The sequence below is a fragment of the Brassica napus genome, chromosome C3, assembly GCF_020379485.1.
Source record: "Brassica napus cultivar Da-Ae chromosome C3, Da-Ae, whole genome shotgun sequence".
Classification (NCBI taxonomy): Eukaryota; Viridiplantae; Streptophyta; class Magnoliopsida; order Brassicales; family Brassicaceae; genus Brassica; species Brassica napus.
The window spans coordinates 40,765,928-40,789,165 of record NC_063446.1 but is presented as its reverse complement, the minus strand read 5'-3'; the positions used below and the strand labels follow the sequence as shown (position 1 = coordinate 40,789,165).

Sequence of the window (23,238 nt, the reverse complement as noted above, 5' to 3'; positions counted from 1 at the left end):
GCTCACCAAGTGTAAGTCAGCCTGGATCATGGGAAAACTTAGTCTAGGTCTGGAAATTGACCAAGGGACTTAGAAGGATTGAATAAGATGAAGAGAGCAAGCTGGACGAAGCGTCTAGCAGCTAGGTGATGTAAGCAAGAAGCTCAACCAGCTAGACGAAGCTCGGTTGGAGCTCAAGTAGAGTGTGTCAGCTCCCTGAGCTGGATAGACTAGCTCACTCAGCTGGGTCAGCTAGGGATCAGCTCAACTCAGCTTGACTAAGTGTTCAGGTCTCGGACCAGTGGGTCAGGTCTGGGCGCTTACCGGGCCGGTTGGTTGGCCAAGGATGGCTATGAGCCGTTGGGCTCTTGGGATTGAGCCAGGGGTTTGGGTAATCCATGAAGGCTTCAGTGTGAATTTTCTAGGAGTGGATAAGCAGGCTCAGGACGTCTGGTAACTGCCATAGGCGAATGAGTGTGATCTGGACCATTGGTTAAATCAATGGCCAGAATTGAAACCGAAGGGATGCAATGGTTAAGAAGTAACCACCCCTTTTCCTATAAAAGGTGGACGGTTCCGTGGGTTTTCAGGCACGCCAGAGCTTCCTTATACACCCTGAAACACAAAGAAAAACAGAAAAAAAAAGACAGAGAGTTGGTCGGATTCAACATCCAACCCCAAGAGTGGTGTGAAGGCCACAAAGAGGCAGTTTTGGGAAATATCAAAGGGGAAGTTATGAACGACCCTTTGATGGGTTTTGATTCGTGTTAATAACACCCAAAGCATCCTCCAGGGCTTTAGAACACACGCAAATAGTCAGGGAAGAAGAGGGATGGCCGGATTCCACTTCCTATGGCCAAGATAGCCTTAGGGGGAGAGGTGCGTGGGAAGGCAGTTTCATGGGAGTTGAGAACGACCATGTGATGGTGATTGATCATAGATGATTACATCCTAGGCTTCCTTTACATCCTGGGAACACACGCAAATATCCAGGAGAGAAGGGAGAAGGCTGGACTCCACTCTCAATGGCATGAACAACCTTGAAGGTGGATGCAGTGTAGAAACTGGTTTCATGGGAGTCCCATGGATGGAGAGTTTGGTGCGACCCATGAATGGATCTTATCAATACTGGAGGTATGTGATAAGACTTGATCAAGACGTGTGCAACAGGAGCAGGAACGCCCATGGTAAAGGAGGACACAAGATCAACAACCATCAAGTATAAGATAACATGTTTATGATTACTTTCTAGTTTGTATTTCTGTCTCTTGTGGTGCGGTTAAGGCCAACTATGGCACTCCCCTTGAAGACCATATGTTGCGATGTAAACTAAGGATCCATGACCCTAAGAGAAGGGAAGATCTTAGTTGATCTAACTCAGCCATGTGGGATGGAAGTTAGAGGCCACTCATTGGATAGTGATCCATAGTGGATCATGGTGTGTGTTGGTTCTGGTCATGGTGTGAATCAATGATCCGACTCATGGAGGAGACATATGGGGTCCTAGTACATGAGGAACCATGTGGAGTGCAAGGTCCAATTCGTTTGTAACCAGCAGTAAGCCGTGTAGATGAGTAAGGCCAGTACTAAGTGGCATGGACCACAAGTATGGGGCCGGGTGTGTTTATCCAAGGAAGGCCGTGTGTGATCTGATCTTGGGTAAGGATGGACGACCTGATCCATGGATTATGGATCAAGGTGTCTGCTCTGAGTGATCAAAGGATGCACCGGTGGTAATAGCAAGACTGATCGGGTTCAGTGGGACATGGTTCAATGGCCGGTTAGGTAAGTGTGAAGACTCATCAGTTCTGAGTCATGTGGGGTGGTTGGTTGATTGACTCAGGATCTGATGGGCATTATTAATCAAATGCTCTGTTGTTTAGACATGGAGGCACTGGACCATGTCCTTGGCCGGTTCAGGAGGTGATAGTCCTTGGCCATCGGCCGGACTGACCAAAGTTGGGTTTCACATGATCTGGACCTCTGGGTCGGATTCTGATGTTGGGAAACCTACTTTGGGAATTTATAATAATTATTGACATATTTTAATTAATTTTTAGGAATTGATTCGATGATGTCAACTTTTGACCGGTTGGACTGATCATGATCGGAATCCACATGGACAGGGTCGATTCGTTGGATTCTCATTATGGGAATCTCTTATTGGAGATTTATCAGGAGTTTTCATGAATTTTCATTAATTTTTGGAGCATGTTTGCTTGAGGTCGTTTTTGTATCTGAAGACTTCCAAAAGGTACTTGGTCTATGGGGGTGGTTGGTTGAATGACTAAGTACCAAAGTGAAGAGTTTATACAGGTGTAAGAGAGCTGTACGAGTAGACGGGGAGCTGGTCGAAGCTACCTCGCAGCTCTATCAGCTGGAAGAGAGTAGATGGAACCTCAAGTGAAGTGGTTCTGCTCAGCTAGCTGGATGAGCTAGCTAAACAGCTAAGTCAGCTAGGACAATGAGCTAACAAGCTCCGTGGATGTGGCAAAGGTATGATCTAGCAATGTTGCATAGATCTAGATAGAATGGTTATGACTTGATTTGGGTTCAGGATGAACCTTGGAGCTAGCTGGTAGTTGAGAATACTAACCACTAGCTGAGGTGATTCGACCAGACAAGTATTATATTGGTTTTAGATCAATGGTTAAGTAGATATTATTCCGATGTGCATATGTTGAAATGATCTAAGCTAAAGAATGACTAAGGTAGTCTTAAGCTAAGGTCGAAGTTAGCCTCGCCTTATGGGCGACATTATAATAAAGCGCGAAATTTTGAGAGGTTCGGTCCGTGTATGGACCGAGCGATGTGAGGTATTGACCGCGGCTTAGGCAGCCGGGTCGGTTACAAATTTCGTTTGTAAGCTGAAGCTTCGATCTATTTCAATTTCACCACTGTTGACCAAAAAACCTCATTTTCGGATTCTGCCACAGAAATTGTGCAATCGGACCCAGTCCAGGATCCGGAAACCAGGTACGTTCCACGTTGCTGCTCGTGTTTCCCCAGCTTCAGATCAAGGAGCGCCTCCACAGCCATTGGATACTTTTCCTAGGGAAGAATTCGAACCGTTGATGATAATCACAGCGTTGACCACAAAAACGATCCACCGTGGTGGAAACGGACGACTCTTAAGATCCGAGAGTAGTCCAAATTCGTAGCTGGTCCACACTGGAAGGCTTTCATTCGGCGGTTCAGCCGCGATCCATGTCGCGGCCGCGATTGGGACGCAAGCAAGAAGTTTCGGTACGATCTTATGACAGGACTGGCTCTAAAGGGGAGAACAATAGGTGTAACCGTTCCCGGGCCCAGTCCCATGTCTCCCGTCTTATATTAATATGGGGCCCGATTTTTTGTATATATACATGTTTTTACATAAAATATTTTTTTAGAAAATAAATTGCAGGGGCCTAAAGTGTATAGGTATTTTTAATAGAATTTTAGTGATAAATTTAATAAAATCTAAGTTTTGAGGATCCAAATTTTTTTTGCCCAAGGGCCAAAAAATATATTGAGCCCGGCCCTGTCCTCTGGACTACTCTCTGAATTTCGACGACGAGGACGAGTACGTCGGGTTGGGTGGATTCCGAAGCTTCTCCATTCACTTTTCGTTCCGGCTCCTCTGGAAAAGCCCCGGCGTCTTCGACTTCGTTGACACCGCGTAAGGAGGTATTGGAGCGTTAGTGGGCACGTGTGCGAAACGCGTTTGCGTTACTGGCGGCGCGACTACTACTTGTAAACTCTTTGGGCTTTTAGTGCTAAATCTATAAGGCCAATGGGTTTCTTAGTTTAAAAAAAAAAATTAAAAAGCAAACCAATCGTGGGCCGCCACGTGTCAGTGGGGCCCGCGAACAGTGTAAGAAACTCACTAAAATCGGTTCTTAATTAGTAGTTTTTGTAACCGATCCTTAAGGGTTTTGTGGGGGCCCACACACTAAGAAACCCATTAAGAACCCCGGATAATCATGCTCTAATGGCCGACAAAACTGGATTACTCGTAAACTCTTCTAGTTTTTTTTTCTTTTCTTAACGCATTGAAATTTCCAAAAGAACTATAACGGAAAAAGGAAAATTCATGTAGTTCAAAAAGGAAAAAAAAAGTTAAAAGGGGTCATAAACCCTACTAGTAATAGGTTCCGTTTTTGACCTTTTTCTGCATATATATATACGTATGTTCATGGTACTTTTCCACAATAGACAAAACTCACACCATGAAGAGCTCACGATCTCCAAAACGGCAGCATCTCAGCGAGATCTAACCCTCGCTATACTCTCGAGACTCCCGGTGAAGTCACTAGTGAGGTTCCAATGTGTATCGAAGCTATGGTCATCTCTTATCATCGACTCGATCGTGGTTCGGTGTTCTACTCAGCCGTGTCTAGGTTGCACCAATCTTCGTTCTTCTCGTCCTCTTACCACGAAATCACTACTTTTAGCGCACTCATGTCCGCAGCCAAAGACATATCTCGTGGGTTAAGTTGCGAGAACTTTGAGTATCAATATATTCGTGAAGTAATCTGCACTCAGGGTGAGTCTGCCTTTAAAATAAGCCCTAGGGTTTTATTACCGGAGATAAGCTACCATAAATATTGCAACATGGGCTGTGATGGATTCGTCGGGTATGATCCAGTTGAGGATCAAGTTTTCACGTTATTGGGAGGTCCAAAGAAGCAGCAATTGAGGAGTCTTGACATCCAAGGCACTTGGAACCTATCCCTAGAAGCAACGTTTACTGGTTTATGCATAGATGGGATTATCTATTACATAGAAAAATCAGATATTGGAAGGAATGAATTAGTTTGGTTCGACTTTAGATTGGGAAGATTTGAAAGAATTTGGGTCCGATTGGTAATGACTGTAGATTTAAAAATTTTGATGTAGAAAAATCTGTAGAATTTTTGTTGTGACTTTAGATTTTAGTGCTGTAGAATTTTATGGAAAATACTAAAAAATTGCTTTGGATATTTGGCTCTGCTGTGGACAGCACCTACAGCAACTACAAATCACCCCCTTTATCGTATCCAGATGCAGATAACTCTGAAAGACAAGAAAAAGTCTAGAAGAATACTTGTTATTACTTCATCATACATACATCGTTATATATACACAAGTCTCTACCGAGATCTACACATATCTTCTCATATCTTTTCATACTTATCTCTAACTCTCAACAACAATATTCTCTCCAATATTCTCTCTACCGACGGTTCTAGACTCCTAGAACCTTAACACTCCCCCTCAAGTCTGAGCATGTGGATTACACACTCCGAACTTGGATAACAAGTAATGAAATGCAGAGCTCCCCAAGGCTTTCGTTAGTATATCTGCTAACTGTTCATTTGTCCTCACGTGTCTCGTAGCTATCAGCTTGGCCTTGACTGCATCTCTCACACTGTGACAATCCTTCTCTATGTGCTTCGTACGCTCATGAAATACCGGGTTCGCTGCAATATAGATGGCTGACTTACTATCACAATACAAGTCCATCGGCTCTTCATGTCTCACGCCAAGATCAGCCAGCAGTCTCTTCAACCACTTCAGTTCTTTCAACGCATCCGACATTGCCCTATATTCAGACTCAGCGGAAGAATGTGACACGGTATCCTGCTTCTTGGTCCTCCACGCCACATGCGAGTTCCCTAACAACACCATGTAAGCTGACAATGATCTCCTAGTTCGCGGACATCCACACCAGTCTGAGTCGCAAAATGCGCGAATCTTAAGATCACTATCAGCTCTCAGCAGGATGCCTTGGCCAGGGCTTCCTTTCACATATTTAATTAGTCTTATTGCAGCATCCCAATGCTCCTCCCTTGGCTTATGCATTACTTGCGACAGCACGTGCACAGAATAACTCAAATCAGGTCTCGTTATAGTTAGGAAAACGAGTCGTCCTACCAGTCTCCGAAACTTCATGGGCTCTTTGCAGAAAGGGCTCGTGCTTTTACTATCAACTTGCAGAAGTTTGTGATTCACCTCCTTTAGAGTCGACACAGGTTTACTTGCCAGCATCCCAACTTCACTTACAATATCAAGAGCATATTTTCTCTGTGAAAGAAACATCCCTTCAGGTCCTCTTGCAATCTCTATGCCAAGAAAGTACTTTGCTTTGCCGAGGTCTTTCATCAGAAAACACTTGCTCATGTGTCTCTTGAACTTCTCCAACATCTCATGGTCATTTCCTGTTACGATGAGATCGTCAACATAAATAAGAACCCGTACACACTTTCCATTCTTCTCGTAGCTAAACAAGGAGTAGTCTTCATACGACTGCTCGAAACCGAACTGCTTCAAAGCTGATGTCAACTTCTCAAACCAGCACCTTGGAGCCTGTTTAAGGCCATATAAGGACTTCTTCAGTTTACATACCTTCCCCGGATCGTCTGAATGAAAACCAGGAGGTAATCTCATATATACTTCCTCCTCCAAGTCGCCATGAAGAAATGCATTACTCACATCCATCTGGTGCACCTCCCACTTCTTTGCCACCGCAACCTCCAGGAGCGTACGCACCGTATCCATCTTCGCAACAGGTGCAAATGTCTCTTCATAATCCTCACCTTCAATCTGATGATTACCGCAGAAAACCAGCCTCGCTTTGTTTCTCTCAACTGTACCATCTGCATTGTATTTGATTGTAAACACCCACTTACACCCAATTGCCTTCTTTCCTGGAGGAAGATCCATGACATCCCTAGTTCGATTCAGCTCAAGAGCATGCACCTCGCCTTTAACTGTCTTATTCCATCTCTTATCAGCAAACGCCTCCTTATAGTTCTTATGTATAACTCCTGCACTAACAGCTGCTAGAAAGGCTTTGTGACGCTCTGAGAATTGATCATCAGATATATAATAAGTAATGGGATATAACACTTGTGGTTTACCTGGAACCACCGAGGAGACGTCTAATTGTAGACCGGTGATGGCATCATGTTTATCGGCAATAGCTTGTGCATTGTAAAGCACGTAATCATTCAACCTCACCGAAGAAGTACCTCTTCTCCCACAATCGGAACACTATCTTCAACAGTTCCTTCCTGTGTACCTACCACCGGTTCTGTCCGCTGTTCTACAACATCTGCAGGGGCCTGCTCCTCCACACTCGCAGGTACTGATTCGCTACTCCCCATGTCCAACATCATCTCAGTCTGCAGGTCTTTATCGTGAACTTCTAAACACATTGGAGGCTGCGCCACCGGAAGCTCCTCCTCCTTCTTCTCACCATAAGGATATGATGTCTCATCAAACACTACATCCCTAGACACCAAGAACTCGTCTTTCTCCATATCATACAGCTTCCACCCTTTTTTTCCATATGGGTAACCCATAAATACACATTTCTTACTCCTCATACCAAACTTATCCTTATCCCTTCTCGCATTATGCACATAACCCAAGCATCCAAATATCTTGAGGTTATCATACGACGGCTGCTTCCCGTGTAGAAGCTCATACGGTGTCTTGCCATGAAGGACTTTCGTAGGGGTCCTATTTATAAGATGAGCTGTAGTTAAAACACTTTCTCCCCAGAACTTGACAGGAAGATTCGCATGAAAGAGTAGTGATCGAGCAACATTCAAAATGTGTATATGCTTCCTTTCTACTCATCCATTTTGTTGTGTAGTACCTACGCAAGACGTTTGATGCACTATACCCCTCTCTGTAAAGTACTTGGAGAGGCACACGAATTCAGTACCATTATCACTCCTGACCGTCTTGAGTTCCCTGACAAATTGTCGATTTATAAGAGCAAAAAAATTCGGCAGTACATGCGTCACCTCACTCTTCTCCAGTAAAAGATAAATCCACACAGCTCGCGAAAAATCATCTACAATGGTCAAAAAATATACCGCTCCACACGATGAAGGTACACGATAAGGGCCCCAAAGATCAACATGTATCAAATCAAAGGGAGCTGAACTTTTATTAAGACTTTCATAAAACACTTCTCTTGTTTGTTTAGACTGAAAACAAATATCGCATCCACCAAATTTATTTGGGACGTCTTTAACACCACAAATAAAAGGCAAAAACTGCAAAACACCATAAGGAGGATGTCCAAGACGATGATGCCACACAGTCTGATCCTCTGAACCCTTAACTCTGTGACCCCTCGCTACTGTTACATCCCGATAAACATAGACACCATCTTTCACTTCACCGGCTCCAATCAGAGTCCTCGTAAAACGGTCCTGCAAAATACACAAAGTGTCTGAGAATACCGCCAAACAACCAGTTTGTCGAAGCAACTTTGCTACTGACAATAAAGTACAGTTCAGATTAGGAACAAATGGAACATCTTTCAACGTCAAACTCGCAGATAAACACAGACTACCGCTTTTAGTAGCCATCACATAGCTACCATCAGCAAAGCTCACCGGACAGGGAATGATACTTCGAACATCGACAAGTAACATAACATCCCCTGTCATGTGATGTGATGCCCCAGTGTCTATAATAACCTCACCAGACTGCACCATACCATTTAACCGATCGGGAATCGGAGAAGACTTTTGACGATCAAGCAACGATGTCAAGGATGCCCACTGCTCTGCGGTGAACTGTGGCAAAAGCTGACCCTGGTTCGCAGACGTATTTGCAGATGACCCTTCATGCGCCTGCACCATGTTTGCTCTCGTGGAATTGGAGGTTGATCTCCAGCGACCTCTACCTCTTCCTCCTCGTCCACTAGCTTGCTTCCACTCTGTAAACCACTCAGGGAATCCAATCAGTTGCCAGCACTCCTTCTTTTCATGACCAGCCCGACCACAGTTGCTGCACACAACCGAACTTCTATTTCGTGCCACCGCAGCCATCGCAGTCACTCCATCCTCTCCATCTTTCTGCACACTCATAGTCCCAAATCCAACTGGCGCTTCTTTAGACTCAACACGTGAAGCCCCCAACCTCTTCTCCTCTCTCACCACACGTTGATAAACAGAGTTGAGATCCGGCAAGGCTTCCATCCCAATGATATTGGTACAGACATTGCTAAACCTCGCTTCATCTAGGCCCATAAGGAATTGATGCACATTTTCCTCCTCGTACTCCTTTGCATAGATTTCTGATGCCGCACAAGTACAAGTTGGAATAGGTTTACAATTCAAGAGTTCCTCCCACTTCTGTGACAATCTCCCGAAATAGTCCATGACACTGGACCCGCTCTGCTTACATGAAGCTAGCTCTGCTTTGAGCTGATGCACAAGAACAGCACTTCCCACCGAGAAACGCTTACGGAGCTCTATCCACATCTTGGCCGCATCCTGCGAGAACGGCACTGTTGAACGAATTGCCGGCGAGATCGTTACCCTGATCCAACCAACAACCATAGAATTAGCTGTCCTCCACATCTCAGCCTCCACTGGCTTCTCATGATCTCATCTGGCATCTTCAAACTTTCGTTCACAAAACCGAACTTGCGCTTAGCTCGTAAGGCGTTTTCAAGTTCTGATGCCCACTCGGCATAGTTATCTCCATTCAGAGTCACCGGCGTGAATGCTGTGCCAGGATTATCTGACGGACCCAAGTAGTAAGGCGACATCGTGCCTCCCACTGCACTGGATGAACCCACTAGCTCTTTATTTTCAACCATTTTTCTCTCTCGTCTCAGATCACACAGCCAATTTTAATCTTTGTGTGACTCTGATACCATGAAAGACAAGAGAAAGTCTAGAAGAATACTTGTTATTTACTTCATCATACATACATCGTTATATATACACAAGTCTCTACCGAGATTTACACATATCTTCTCATATCTTCTCATACTTATCTCTAACTCTCAACAACAATATTCTCTCCAATATTCTTTCTACCGAGCATCTCGGTTCTAGACTCCTAGAACCTTAAGAAACTCTGCAGATGAATCAGCTAAACGAATTAACTTTGGAGGGGAAATTAGGATGCATACGTCACACCGACGATAGTGCAGAGATGTGGATTATGGAAGATCATCATAAGAAGAAACAAGAATGGTCTAAGATAATACCGTGCATCCCTCATACTATAATAAAGATTTTAGGATTTGGACCTTATGGTCATTGTTTCGCCGGTGTCACTCCTTATGGTGAGATTGTGATAATACCCAAGAGATTGGAATCTAAAGAAAGGTTAAAAACCTACTATTATGATCCGATTCCAAACGTGATCAAGCTGCAAACATTGCATTTGGAGAAGACAATGAATGTTGGTCATCGTTATTATGAGGAGTATGTACCCATAATTTAAGGGTGATGGAAATTTCTAGATTGAATCTTTGCCGTCTGTTTGATTTTCACCTCTTTCAAAAATTTGAGTTTTTACCTCCACTATTTTTCACATTCTTGAACAAATGTACAACTTTGTTTTCTAGCACACGTTTGCATTGACTAAGAATTGTATAGAGCGTTATGTTTCTCAATATGAAATGGAGCAGTCAATATCTAAAGAGCATTTGGAGTTTGATGATTGGAAGGAAGGTTGAATGATATGATATATCTTGCTACTCGATTGCTTGATGTCAAAAATCCCCATATGTCATTTGTATTCGTATCTTTTACCATATGAACTAGGATAAAACATGCGCCTTACGCGAGTGAGAATTTATTTGTATATATTATCGATAATTTTTATATATATTTGATCATTTTATTTATATATATACAATGTTTTTTGTTGTTATTAAGTAATATCTCTCCGATGGACCGGATCAATTTTTATTAAAAATTGTGGACCTAAACTATAACTAATATATCATTGGCTGATCGGATTGAACATTAAACAAATTATGACACAAAAACCTTATTTTTTTCCACCAAACACATTTTTGAAAAAAAGTAAACAGTATTGTTTCCAAAGTCGAATTATTTTAACATTTATCTTCCATTTGGTTTTGAAAGGTTTCAGATCAACCATCGAATTGATACATGTCATTTTAATGCTTTTAGTCGTATGCTTAAGGAAAACTTACATTTTTTAATTTAAAGTCGTTTTAAAAAAATCAAAATATAACATATAAGAAAAAAAATTTAACATATAAGAAAAATATAACATATAAGGTTTCCTCATTTTTGTAATTTAAAGTCATTTTAAAAAATTCAAAATATAACATATAAGATTTCCTCATTTTTGTAATTTAAATTTTTAAAAATTCAAAATATAACATATAAGAAAAAATCTATTTTTTGATTTTTTTATATGATTAATGTGATTGTTTAATTTCTTTTAATAATATAAAATTAAATAAAAATGAGGAAAGATGCAAAAATTGTTATTAAATCTTTATTGTTCATAGTCATTAATTGTCATATATATGTTAATCATTTTAGGTAATTATATAGCTTTTATTTAAGAAAAAAATGCATGCTTTTTATATTTCGGGTTAATATAATGTTCCCTAGTAATTAGATTTTGGACCAACATTTTTTCAATTGATTTTTAAGTTGTCACGTAAGCTAAATTATCATCCTACTTAATTGACACCTATGCATAGTTTCTTTTTAATTAGTACAAACCTAATATTATAATTTTTTGAATGATTCTCAATTAATATATAGGGGATAATCTTATTTCGTAAGACCATTTTTCTCTCCAATGTTCATCCTAAAAAGAATGAAAAAAATACTTACAACAATTTTTGTTAGTTAATCCGAAAAACAAGAAAACGTATATAAAAATTCAAAAATTGAGGACTATGGTGCCATGTCTTTTTCTAAGCGCCAGTTGCAAAATTTTGAAAGTCACTCATACATACGATATATTTTCAAAAATTTCTGAAATATTAATGTGTTGCTGATTACTGATTATTGTACATTTGTTGATTATATATTCTTAATACTATCAAAGATGATATATATAGAGTACAAATTGATAACTGAAAATTATTGGTAAAAATATGATTATGTATCACACACTTGTTTTAAAAAAAAAAAAAGATATAGAAAAATTCGTTGACTTTATAAAATATAAACATATACTGCGAAAACAATTCGTTGACTTTATAAAATATAAACATATACTGCGAAAACATTTTATATATGAAATCTCCATGATTTCCACAAACAGTTTTGTAGAACATACATATATATACACATACATATTGCTTATGTTATTTAAATTTTTATGATAGGCAATATGCATGTTTTCTTTTTTGCAAACTAACAATATGTTAGGAGTATTATTAAGTTTGTTGTGACATCTCTTCTCGTAACATTCATTAAGGGAATTATTAGTTGATGTATGGAATATTACTTTAGCTTAAATATGATTTTTTGTCTAAAAAAAACAATTTGTTAGTAGAAGAAGTGTGTATATATATATATATATATATATATATATATATATAGATGATGCAATCAGTTTCAGTTTCATCACTATTGACTAAAAACATCTCTTCTCTCTGTTTGGGCCATGAAAATTGTGCAATCGGACCCAGTCCAGGATCCGGAAACCCGATACCTTCCACGTTGCTGCTCGTGTTTCCCCACCTTCCGATCAAGAAGCTCCACATACTCCTCCTGGGGAAGAATTCGGACCGTTGATGATAATCACAGCGTTGACCACGGAGACGAGCCACCGTGGTGGAAACGGGCGGCTCTTATGATCCGAGAGTGGTCTGAAATCGTAGCGGGTCCACGTTGGAAGACTTTCATTCGGCGATTTAACTGCGATCCACGTCGCGGCCGTGATTGAGACGCCAGCGAGAAGTTTCAGTACGATCCTCTGAGTTACTCTCTAAATTTCGACGCCGACGACGACGACGAGTACGTCGGTTTGGGTGGATTCCGAAGCTTCTCCACTCGCTACGCTTCCGTTCCGGTCTCCTCTGGAAAATCTCCGGCGTCTTCGACTGCGTTGACGCCGCATAACGAGATATTGGAGAGTTAGTGGGCGCGTGTACGAAACGCGTTTGCGTTACAGGCGGCGGCGACGGAAAGGCCGTCAAGTTCGTTGACTGTCGCGTTAATTGCGTTTCCTTTATTTCTGTTTATGATAATTAAAAATACGATCAACGTTGAATTATTTACTTTTTCATCATCGAATTAATTTTTGCGAGACGTTTTGTTTTGTTTTGTTTCTTTTTTGGGGATACTGAATTTGAAACGGTTGATGCAATGATGTAAATTAGCTGTACAGATATGTGGAAGTAATGTTTAAGTTCATCATTTCATTTAAACGATGACATGTAGTCATTAATTAGTGTAAAAGCATTCTCACTACTCAAATTTTATGTATGTGTGACTGTGTCCATCTCTATCTACTCATTCCCTGATATTGGACGTACGTCGATTCGATCACTGCACCACAAGCAAACATTCTCACAACAGTGGAAGAAGATCTGTCAAGAACACTAAACAATAAAATCACAAGCATGTATTATAACCCTCTTCTAAAAATCGGCCGCTACGCATCACTCTTTCGCCCCGATTTATGCCAAATCGATTTAAAAAATCGGATATCCAATTTTTTTCCGCCTAGACCGCTTAAATGACCACCTAGCGGGACGGGCCGCCTAATCTCTTTTTTTTTTTTATCTTTAATAATATTTTTATTAATTTATTTGATCTAAAATTTTATAAATATCATTTATATTCATAATTTTGATGAAAATTACACTATATTAAGTTTATATATTCTATTTGTGTGTTTTATACAATCTTAAACATGAAAATGTATTAATGTTATACACAATTAAAGATTAACATGTTTATAACAAAGTAAACAATCTAAAAATTTTGCTCTGCATAATTTCTGATTAATCCCTAATTTTCTCTTTAAGCGCTAGGCTAGGCCTGGGCGTTCGGGTACCCGTTGGCGTTCGGATCGGGTTTTTCGGATTTCGGTTCTTTTTTATAACACCTCATAGGTCCCATTCTAGTAAATTTACAAGTACGGGTCGGGTTCGGATATAACACATCGGGTTCGGATCGGTTTTGTATCACATCATAGAACCCATAAAGTAACCATATATCATTCGGGTTCGGGTTATATCGGATCGGTTCGGATATACCCGAAATAAAATCTTAAATTTAAAAGCAAAACATAAGAAATATATACTTATGTATATATAATTAAGTATTTAAAGTAGTTATTTAAATTTTAAATACTTATCGTTAGATATCATATCAAAAATAAATATGAAATTGAATATTTGAAGTATATATTCATGTTTCATATAATTATATTGTATATTAGTTTGGACATTCGGAACGGTTTTTTCGAATATCTTTTCGGATTTTTTGGTTTTTTCAGTTTTTCGGGTTACCCGTTCGGGTTCGGTTAATAACACTTCGGGTTCGTATATGTTTTGTACCACCTTACAAGATCCATTCAGGTATTTTTTACATTTCGGACCGGATACGGATCAGGTTTTTCTGTTCGGATTCGGTTCGGATTTCAGATTATTGATTTTATGTCCAGGCCTACGCTAGGCCCAGCCCGACCGCCGGACTAGTGCCTAGTGCCTAGCGCGTTCCCCAACAGGGATTATAACCCTTAGGTTTGTATTTCAATTAAGTAGACAATTCACTATAAAATTCTATTGGGTGGGAATAACTGGTAGTAAAATTCTAAAAACAATCTAATCTATTAATTTAGGATCCTATTTTTATCTACTTACAAATAGTTTAAGTTAGACCATTACATTTAATTAGCTTTTCTATTATTTCTACTTATATCTAACTTAATTATTATTAAATATATATCATATCCTAGAATTAAGGAACTAAATAACTAATATATTTTTTTAAAAATAATGAATTCAATTTATATTAACAATACTTTTAGATAAATAATATTAATTTAAAAAGAATTAAATAAGCCTACTAATTCATATATACAATTGTGCTTTAATTCAAATGCAAGAAACAAATTCTTTAAAACCCTCACCAAATACATATAATATAATTCTTATAGATAAAATATTAAAATTATATATATATATATGATAAAATAAATAGTTAAAATTAGATATATATATATATATATATATTAAAATAAATAGTAACAGTCATTAATATTTAATGATATGTTGGAACATATTATTTTTGATATTTTTATGAGTATAGTTTTACGGGTTATTTCAACACATATAAAATATTTATCAAATATAAAACTAATTGAACAAAACATAAACATACTTAAATTATACTTGAGCGTTCATGTACCCATTGCGATATAGGTTGGGTATTGGGAATTTTGGTTCTAATTTATATCACATCCTAAATCTCATTCTGGTAAATTTGTAAGTACAGATCGAGTCAGATATTACACATCGGTTGTGCTTCTAATTTGTATCACATATAAAATCCATAAAGTAATCATATATTGTTCCGATTCAGGTTATGTGAGTTTGGTTCGGATATATTCGAAGTTAAATTCAAAATTGAAAAGCAAAATATAAAAAATAAACTTATTTATATAGGATTGAATATTTAAGGTACTTATTGGGGATTTAATACTTATTTTTAGATATAATTTCAAAATAATTATGGAATTAAATATTTGAAGTACATGTTATGTTTCAAATATTTATATTTGCGATTAATTTGGAATTTTGGATCGGTTTTTTGAGTTTTTTGGAGTTTTCTTGGTTTTTCAGGTTGTCCGTTCGGATTCACCTAATAACACTTCGGGTTAGGATATGTGGTGTACCACCCTACACGAACTATTATGGATTTCTTTCATTTCAGACAGGTATGAATTATTTTTTTGGTTTGAGTTCGGTACTGATTTTGGGTTACGAATTTTATGTCCACACCTACTTTAAATGAAGAAAAAAATATGATTATATAAAATTTTTACAAAAAAATTATCAGCGCTTTAGCTCGGATCAATATCTAGTACACCTTTAAGCTAAAGAGCAAAAGCCCCGTGGTCCTCTCCTTGTGAACACCTCTCCAGCTAACATACTTTTGCGTTTCATAGCTATGGTGGTTGCGTCGATGTAGTCGTAGGTATTACTCTAATAATTATTTTATCTTATAAAAATATATCTTATAGTATATGACTTTGTTAATCATTTGTCTACGCTTTTGGTAGATATCCTACACAAGTCTGCTCCAACTTCCACCTATAAACCATTATCCAAACACATATAAAGTAATATGCACTTTTACTTTCTAAACCAGAACTTGTACAATCTGTATCTATTAACAAACAAAACGGAATTATTTGGTAAGAGTTGTTCAATTTTAATACAGAAAAGTTGCTATGATCCTTTGTGAATCTTGGAATTTTATTGCTGGTGGTTGCCAACGAAACTCTGGTTGGCCGATATTACATTATTGAGTGAAATTCGATGATAATTTTTATAAAAAATATATAGGTCCACGTAAAAGCCCATTTTTTTAACAGCATAAAAGGTCATTTTATCCAAATTTATATTATAATAAATGAATTTTTGTTCACTCCTTAACGCGCCACGTCAGTGTTTTGTGGGCTACACTTTTAAAAAATGTGAAAAGATGTCAAGTCCATGGCTTGAACCCGGGTTATTGAGATATAAACACCAACATTTATACCACTAAGCTAAATGATACTTTGTACATTGATGATCGAACCTAATATATATTTATAACCTAATATATATTTATGAAGGTCGGAAGTTCTTGCCTTTTCGGCTTCCTCTGAGGGTCGGGCCTACAAGTGCGTTATGGGTTTCATTTTTAAATGAGATTCATCACGTTATATGAAAAAACTCAAGTTTACAACAATTATAGTTTTCTCATATTGTAAATTGTTGTCGTTTAACATGAGTTTGAGTTCTTTTCATCATTGTCTCAAACAAATCTGAGTTACAGAGTTGCGCCATGTGTCTGTTCGTAATCTAATTTTTCACCGGTGAACTCTTCATGTCCACATCTTAAATTGCTTGATCATAAATGTTCCTGATTTGTAGCCCCTATATAAACCTTATATATATGATTCTCATCTTTGATGAACCCAATCTGCATCTCCACAAAACTCATTGATTCCTCTTAGATTTAACCAACTTCTAGAAAATGTTTCTCTCTGCCTCTCCAATTCGTCAAACCGGCGTCCCTGCGTCTGTCACTCAACCTCCGAATCTCTCCGTCTTGGTCGTAGTAGTCAGAGCATAGCCTCTGGCTTCCTCGCTTCTGGGATTCCCTGAACTTCAAGAAAGACAGGGAGTTTGTGGGAATCACGGTTCTCTTCCTTGATGAAAAGGTAAGTTAATCTTCTATCTATAACACTTATTTAACATAATTGTTTTAATTTATTTCATGATTCTTTGTTGAATAATATTATTTGCAAATTCTGTGATTCATGGGTTTACTCCCGTCGGACGTGCTAATCATTACATGCCATCTTTGAAAGCTGGTTCCATTGTGAAAGTCGATCGTTTTGAGGTTTCTAGGTGCTCAAGCATGTACAAGAAAACTGATCATCCATTCCTCATTCGTTTCATCTCACTAACCATTACTGATGAAGTCATCACGGGTGCTCCTGAGATCAATTTTCAGTGAAGATTAGATTGTTCGACAATCTCCAAGTGATTGCAAACACAAGCCTAGAACGCTCAGATATATTATCATATTGCATCTGAGTTTATATTATGTTTTGATATCATAACTGATATTTAAACTCATAGATGTGGTTGGGCAAATCCGTTCTGTCCAGGGCTCTGGCCTCACCAAAGAAACAACTCGAGTCGTTATTCGTCTCCTCATTGATCCGTAAGAAACAATCAACACATAATTCTCTTTATATTACTGTTTATATTGTGCTAACATCAATAATCAAAAATATTTCATACCCAAAATTTGTGGTCGTCTATTTATCTCTCTTACTTATCAATCTAATTTTGCACAAATCTTTATTTTACTGTTTAAAAGAAATCACAATAACCCAAACATTCAAAACACCAAAAACTAGAATCCCAAAAAAGATAAATCATTAATGATCACCTCTCTTTTTGTCTGATCTTACAAATAAACTTCAAAACAAATATATCAAACCAATCAACTCAACTAAAACTCAACGACACATACATTGAGCCAGCTAAACAAATATAAACTACACGGCCAAATATTTAACAATTTACAAACTTACTTTCACATATGCTTACGAAAAAGACGAAGACGACAACCAAGATCAGTGAAATTACCTCAACAAAAAAAGCAGAGTAAGTTACAAACTCTGATAAATACAACTAACAATGATTTATGTTTACATATTATCCATCAAATAAAAGAGAAACAAACACAGCCACACCAGGAGATACAAGAGACAATCCCAAAAGATACAAAGGTGGCAACAACATCTCCACCTGCTCACTCCTCTTGTCTTATAAAAATAGCTTACATCTCAGTATCAACATGCCAACGCTATTGTCTTCTTATGAGAAATACATATATTCGTTTAAAACTCATTAAGACCCAAATACTAATTGTCACTAATTTTATAGTTATTTCTACAAGTCTTCATATATTTGTTTTAAAGGTCCGGTAAAAACAACAAATTTAAAAGTAAAAAAAACATATAACCGACATAATAAGAATAAAAAAAATTATTACTTAATACATACAACTAAACTGGAGAAAAAATATCCAAAAACAAAAAGTACTCTCAACAAACTTAATATAATTTATGTAATCTCAACAGTACAAGTAACAAAATAAAAAGACAAACAAATAATAAGTCTCAGTGACACAGCAAGTAACAACACGAACTATATCAATCACATTACTAACACAGTTTAATCTTTCATGAGTGGAGAACAATGCATACACAGTACATCATCACAACTCTAACCTTGTAACAATAAAAAACTTAAAAAACAATGATCAACCCAAAACGCAAAATTCAAGGCTACAATAACCCTAATAAATATTGAGATGAAACAAAAAATATGTCTACAACTTCGCGCTTGCGCGGAAGCAATACCCCTAGTATATATAATAAATAAATATCTTAAAATAAAATTTTATAGTTCAAACACTATTTGTATTTTCAGCTTTAACAGAAACGGTATATTTATTCTTATAATCAAAAGTAGGATTACAACATTTCATTGTAGAAAAGTTAATACTCCCTTTCTTATTAAATATTTGTTGAAATGATGGTTTCAGTTGTTTTAATTCGTTTCAATTTTTATGTGATATCGTGACTAACAAAACATGTATTCGCTTAAACGTATGTATTCGCTTAAACGTATACGATATCAGCATGTCACTGATGCTCAACGTGACTATTAATTACTAGTATTAACTTGCGAGAATAGCTATTTTGGTATACATTTCTACAATTACCAATGCCTTTTAATAATGTATTCCCTCCGTTTCAAAATAGATGATATTTTGGAAATTTTTTGATGTTTCAAAATTGATGATGTTTTTAATTTTTATATTAATCTTAATTTTATTAAAAAATGTGTGATCAATGATGTTTTATATTTATTTTTAAGGATTGACTGAATTAATTTTGGTTTATATTTTTAATGTTATTTTTTAGAAAAAAATGTATACCTTAATTTTTGTGCATACACCCAAAACATCAAGTATTTTGAAACAGACGGAGTATGATTCAGTTTAACTTAATGGAACCTAGCCAACAAACACACATAATAACAACAGCAAAAAACTAAAACAAAATACAGATGGTCATTTAATGAAAAACAAGATTATTACAGTCTTTTGTATTCGAATAGAACTGACATAATTTTCTTGGAAATATTGAAAAGAGCAAACAGAAAAGAAAAGAAAAAAGGCAGGGGGCTTCCTTGCATGTATGTTCTGTTGTGCGGTTTGCTTTATATTTTAACTCATCTTCCTCGTTAAAGTAATCCCACTTAATCTATCTCTCTATTTCATTCTTCTTCTTCTTCTTCGTCTTCTTGGGTTTGGCTGTGTATGTGAGTTGAGATTCAATCAATGGCTTCAACTGCTTCAAAGTTCATAAAATGTGTGACTGTTGGTGATGGCGCCGTAGGTAAAACCTGTATGCTCATCTGCTACACCAGCAACAAATTCCCTACTGTGAGTTACTTCATTCATTACATCTCTCTCTCTCTCTCTTTCTGAAATATTTTGATCAAGAATCTCATCTGGGTTTTTGACCCCAAAAAATGAAAATCTCATCTGGGTTTATCAGATTTAGTTCAAATTTCCAATTTTTTCCTCAGAGATGTTTATTAAGGTCCCCCCCCCCCCTTTTCTTAAAGATTCTTGGAATCTATCTGGGTATTTCAAAGTTAGCTCCTTTTCTAGAGATTGTGGATGAGTACAGATCAAACTTTTGGATAGCTTTGAAATTCAATTTATCTTTTCCAAGGTTTTATCAAGTGTGTATGGCCCCTCATCTAGGTTGGGTTTTTTGCAGCTTTTTGTGTCTTTAGTTCTTCAGCTTTATAGTTTATCTCTGGATTCTTCTTCATAATTTCACCATATTCTGTATATATATATATATATATATATATATATATATATATATATAAGCTCAAATAAGTTACCATCTCGTTGTGGTTTGATATATGGACAGGACTACATACCAACAGTTTTTGACAACTTTAGTGCAAACGTTGTAGTTGAAGGCACCACTGTGAACCTAGGCCTATGGGACACTGCTGGTATGAATACTAATAATATCCATATTTGAGGTTGTTGCATGAACAATAACCATATTTCATATTTGATTGATGGCTTTCTTGAGAACTACTTTTTCCTTTTGAATTTAACTTTGTTCCCCTGTTGTGTTTTGTGTTGCAGGGCAAGAAGACTACAACAGATTAAGGCCTTTAAGTTACAGAGGAGCAGATGTTTTCGTCCTGTCTTTCTCCTTGGTCAGCCGAGCTAGCTACGAGAATGTTTATAAAAAGGTTAGATTTTTGAAGATTGATTCATCCTTCTCTCTTATGTTGGAAACGAAAATATCAGTATCTGAGTCATTTCTAATGCTAATACGACTCTATCTTGTTGAGTCAGTGGATCCCTGAACTCCAACACTTTGCCCCAGGAGTTCCATTAGTCCTTGTTGGTACCAAACTAGGTAAAGATAACTGATGAGCATTTTTTTACCAACAGATTCCTCTTATTAATGATTCTTACAACATCCATGTACGTAGATCTCCGTGAAGATAATAAGCATTATTTGGCTGACCATCCTGGACTATCCCCTGTAACTACTGCACAGGTTTGATCATCTCAGTAATCGCCATATACTAAGACTTTGTAGAGTTCCTTTTCGTATATGTTTGATAAACACATTCCAATATGTCACACACAGGGAGAGGAATTGCGTAAGCTAATCGGTGCGACATATTACATTGAATGTAGCTCGAAAACTCAACAGGTTACCTTTACATTGAATCACATTCATTGTAGACAACCCTTCTCTTCTGATTGACAATTGAAAGTTTACATTTTGCAGAATGTGAAAGCAGTTTTTGATTCAGCGATCAAGGAAGTGATCAAACCGGTGGTTAAACAAAAGGAGAAGACGCAGAAAACGAAGAAGCAAAAGTCTAATCATGGCTGTTTATCGTGAGTCTATATATAAACCCCAACAAACTCTTGCCTCTACATTCCTTTTGAAAGATACTGACTTTACCTCTTTGTTTTTCGGACAGAAACGTTCTGTGTGGGAGGATAGTGACTCGGCATTGATGTTGATGGCAAAAGTCCACCACTCTTGAGTTTGTGTTATAAAATGAGTTACATATATATGTATGGAATCATGTAAGAGAGGCCACTTGGGTTCGATTCCCGGCCACTGCGAAATTTAACATTCGGGCCGCAGCGACACAGATTAGTCCCTTGGGCCTGGGAAGCCTTTGGGAAAACTGTGTATAATTCAAAAAAAAAATAATGTAAGAGAGATGATTAGCCTCTAATCAATCAATAGTTTACATTGTAAGAGAGATAGAGAGCGCTTACTTATTACTAACTCAATTATGTTTAAATGTTTCAGTCCACTATATTAGCATTTTTGTTTGTAACAGAGAATAAAAAGTTCTGATGAGATGAGAGCCTACTATAGACAAGAAACGGCTTGAGAAGAAACCAGTAGTGGATCAGTCCCAAAGGCAGTCAATGATCAAAACGCAGAGTTTCATCAAAACATCACGGAACATAATTCCAATGGGCCGGAAAAACAGTCTTGCCAAACTTGGGCCTTAACCGGCTCAAAGTAAATATACCTTTTCCTTTCTTTTTGTTTGCTCTTTTTTTGAAAAGGACCTTTTGTGTTAGACACGGTAAAAAGGTTGAAAGATAACACTATTGCCCACACTTATTCATCACGTCACAAACTAAAGAAACTAGTGTGCATTATTACTTATTTATTTATCAGTTGGTGAGATCGGAGGAACATCTTTTCATTGGGTATGGGGAACAGAGAAAGACAGGAGCAGACTGGCTCTTAGATCTCAACCAACCATGAGCCAGCCTTTCTGTTTTTTTTTTGTTTTCTCATAAACTTTGACATTCCTTACTATATAGAACTGTGCAATAAAACTAACTCGCTCATAAACATGTGCATTATAACTAATTTTTTTTTTTTTTTTTTTTGTAACTTGGCTTGCAAATATTATCAACGCGTTTTGAGAATAGTAACACTTTTTAAACACCTTACATCCAAGTGTAAATCAGACACTGCAGTATTACGGATTGTATATTTTGAAAACTTGTGTTATCATATCATATCAATCAAGCCCGTCATCGTGTTAGCTAAGATTGGTTTTTATGAGATTGTAATCTTATCAAATTTTGTAGAGAAGGCACATGAGAGTTTTTGTATTGTGTAATTTCCCAAAGGTACGCCAAAAAAAAGCTTGCTCTCCCACCCCCATGTGCACCCTCTCCTCAGTCCCCACTTTTTCCCTTTTTCGATTAAATTAATTAGTTGATTTCTATTTCATCCTTTTCTGTCGGCTTTTGATTTCCTAAAAACACTTTTGTTTGTTTTTTCATTCTTGTATCACACTTTTTAGGCCTGGGTTCACACTCACGGTAATAATAACTCAATAATACTCCCCACTCGTAGGACCACTACAACAAATTGGAGAATTTTTGTAACTATTTTTTGAGCAAAAGAAATCTCGAAACAAATTAAACAATGACTTATTTTAAAGATAGACAGCAAAAAAAGATAGAATTGATATCAAATCATACTACATAACAAAATGATAAAATTTCAGAACATTGCGTCGATATCAACTTTGACAACAACTTGTGAGTTTCCAATTTCAATGTTTATTATAGTATTGAAAACCCGCTCCTACAAAATACTTGATAGCTCAAATACATGATTCGCTAATTAGTG

General features: G+C 37.3%; 1 protein-coding gene and 2 pseudogenes across 1 annotated transcript; all 3 read left to right on the top strand.

Annotated features, from left to right (window-relative positions):
* The first annotated feature begins 325 nt into the window (after window positions 1-325).
* Window positions 326-3,663, top strand: LOC106424862 (annotated as a pseudogene).
* An 8,668-nt stretch (window positions 3,664-12,331) lies between these two features.
* LOC125583571 lies at window positions 12,332-13,132 on the top strand (annotated as a pseudogene).
* A 6,488-nt stretch (window positions 13,133-19,620) lies between these two features.
* LOC106424863 (rac-like GTP-binding protein ARAC10) lies at window positions 19,621-21,892 on the top strand. Its single transcript, XM_048750728.1, has 8 exons — window positions 19,621-19,955; window positions 20,458-20,545; window positions 20,685-20,794; window positions 20,901-20,964; window positions 21,041-21,108; window positions 21,202-21,267; window positions 21,346-21,458; window positions 21,545-21,892. Exons 1-8 carry the CDS (start codon window positions 19,851-19,853, stop codon window positions 21,579-21,581), a joined length of 651 nt encoding a protein of 216 aa, XP_048606685.1. The 5' UTR covers window positions 19,621-19,850; the 3' UTR covers window positions 21,582-21,892.
* The last annotated feature ends 1,346 nt before the right edge of the window (window positions 21,893-23,238 follow it).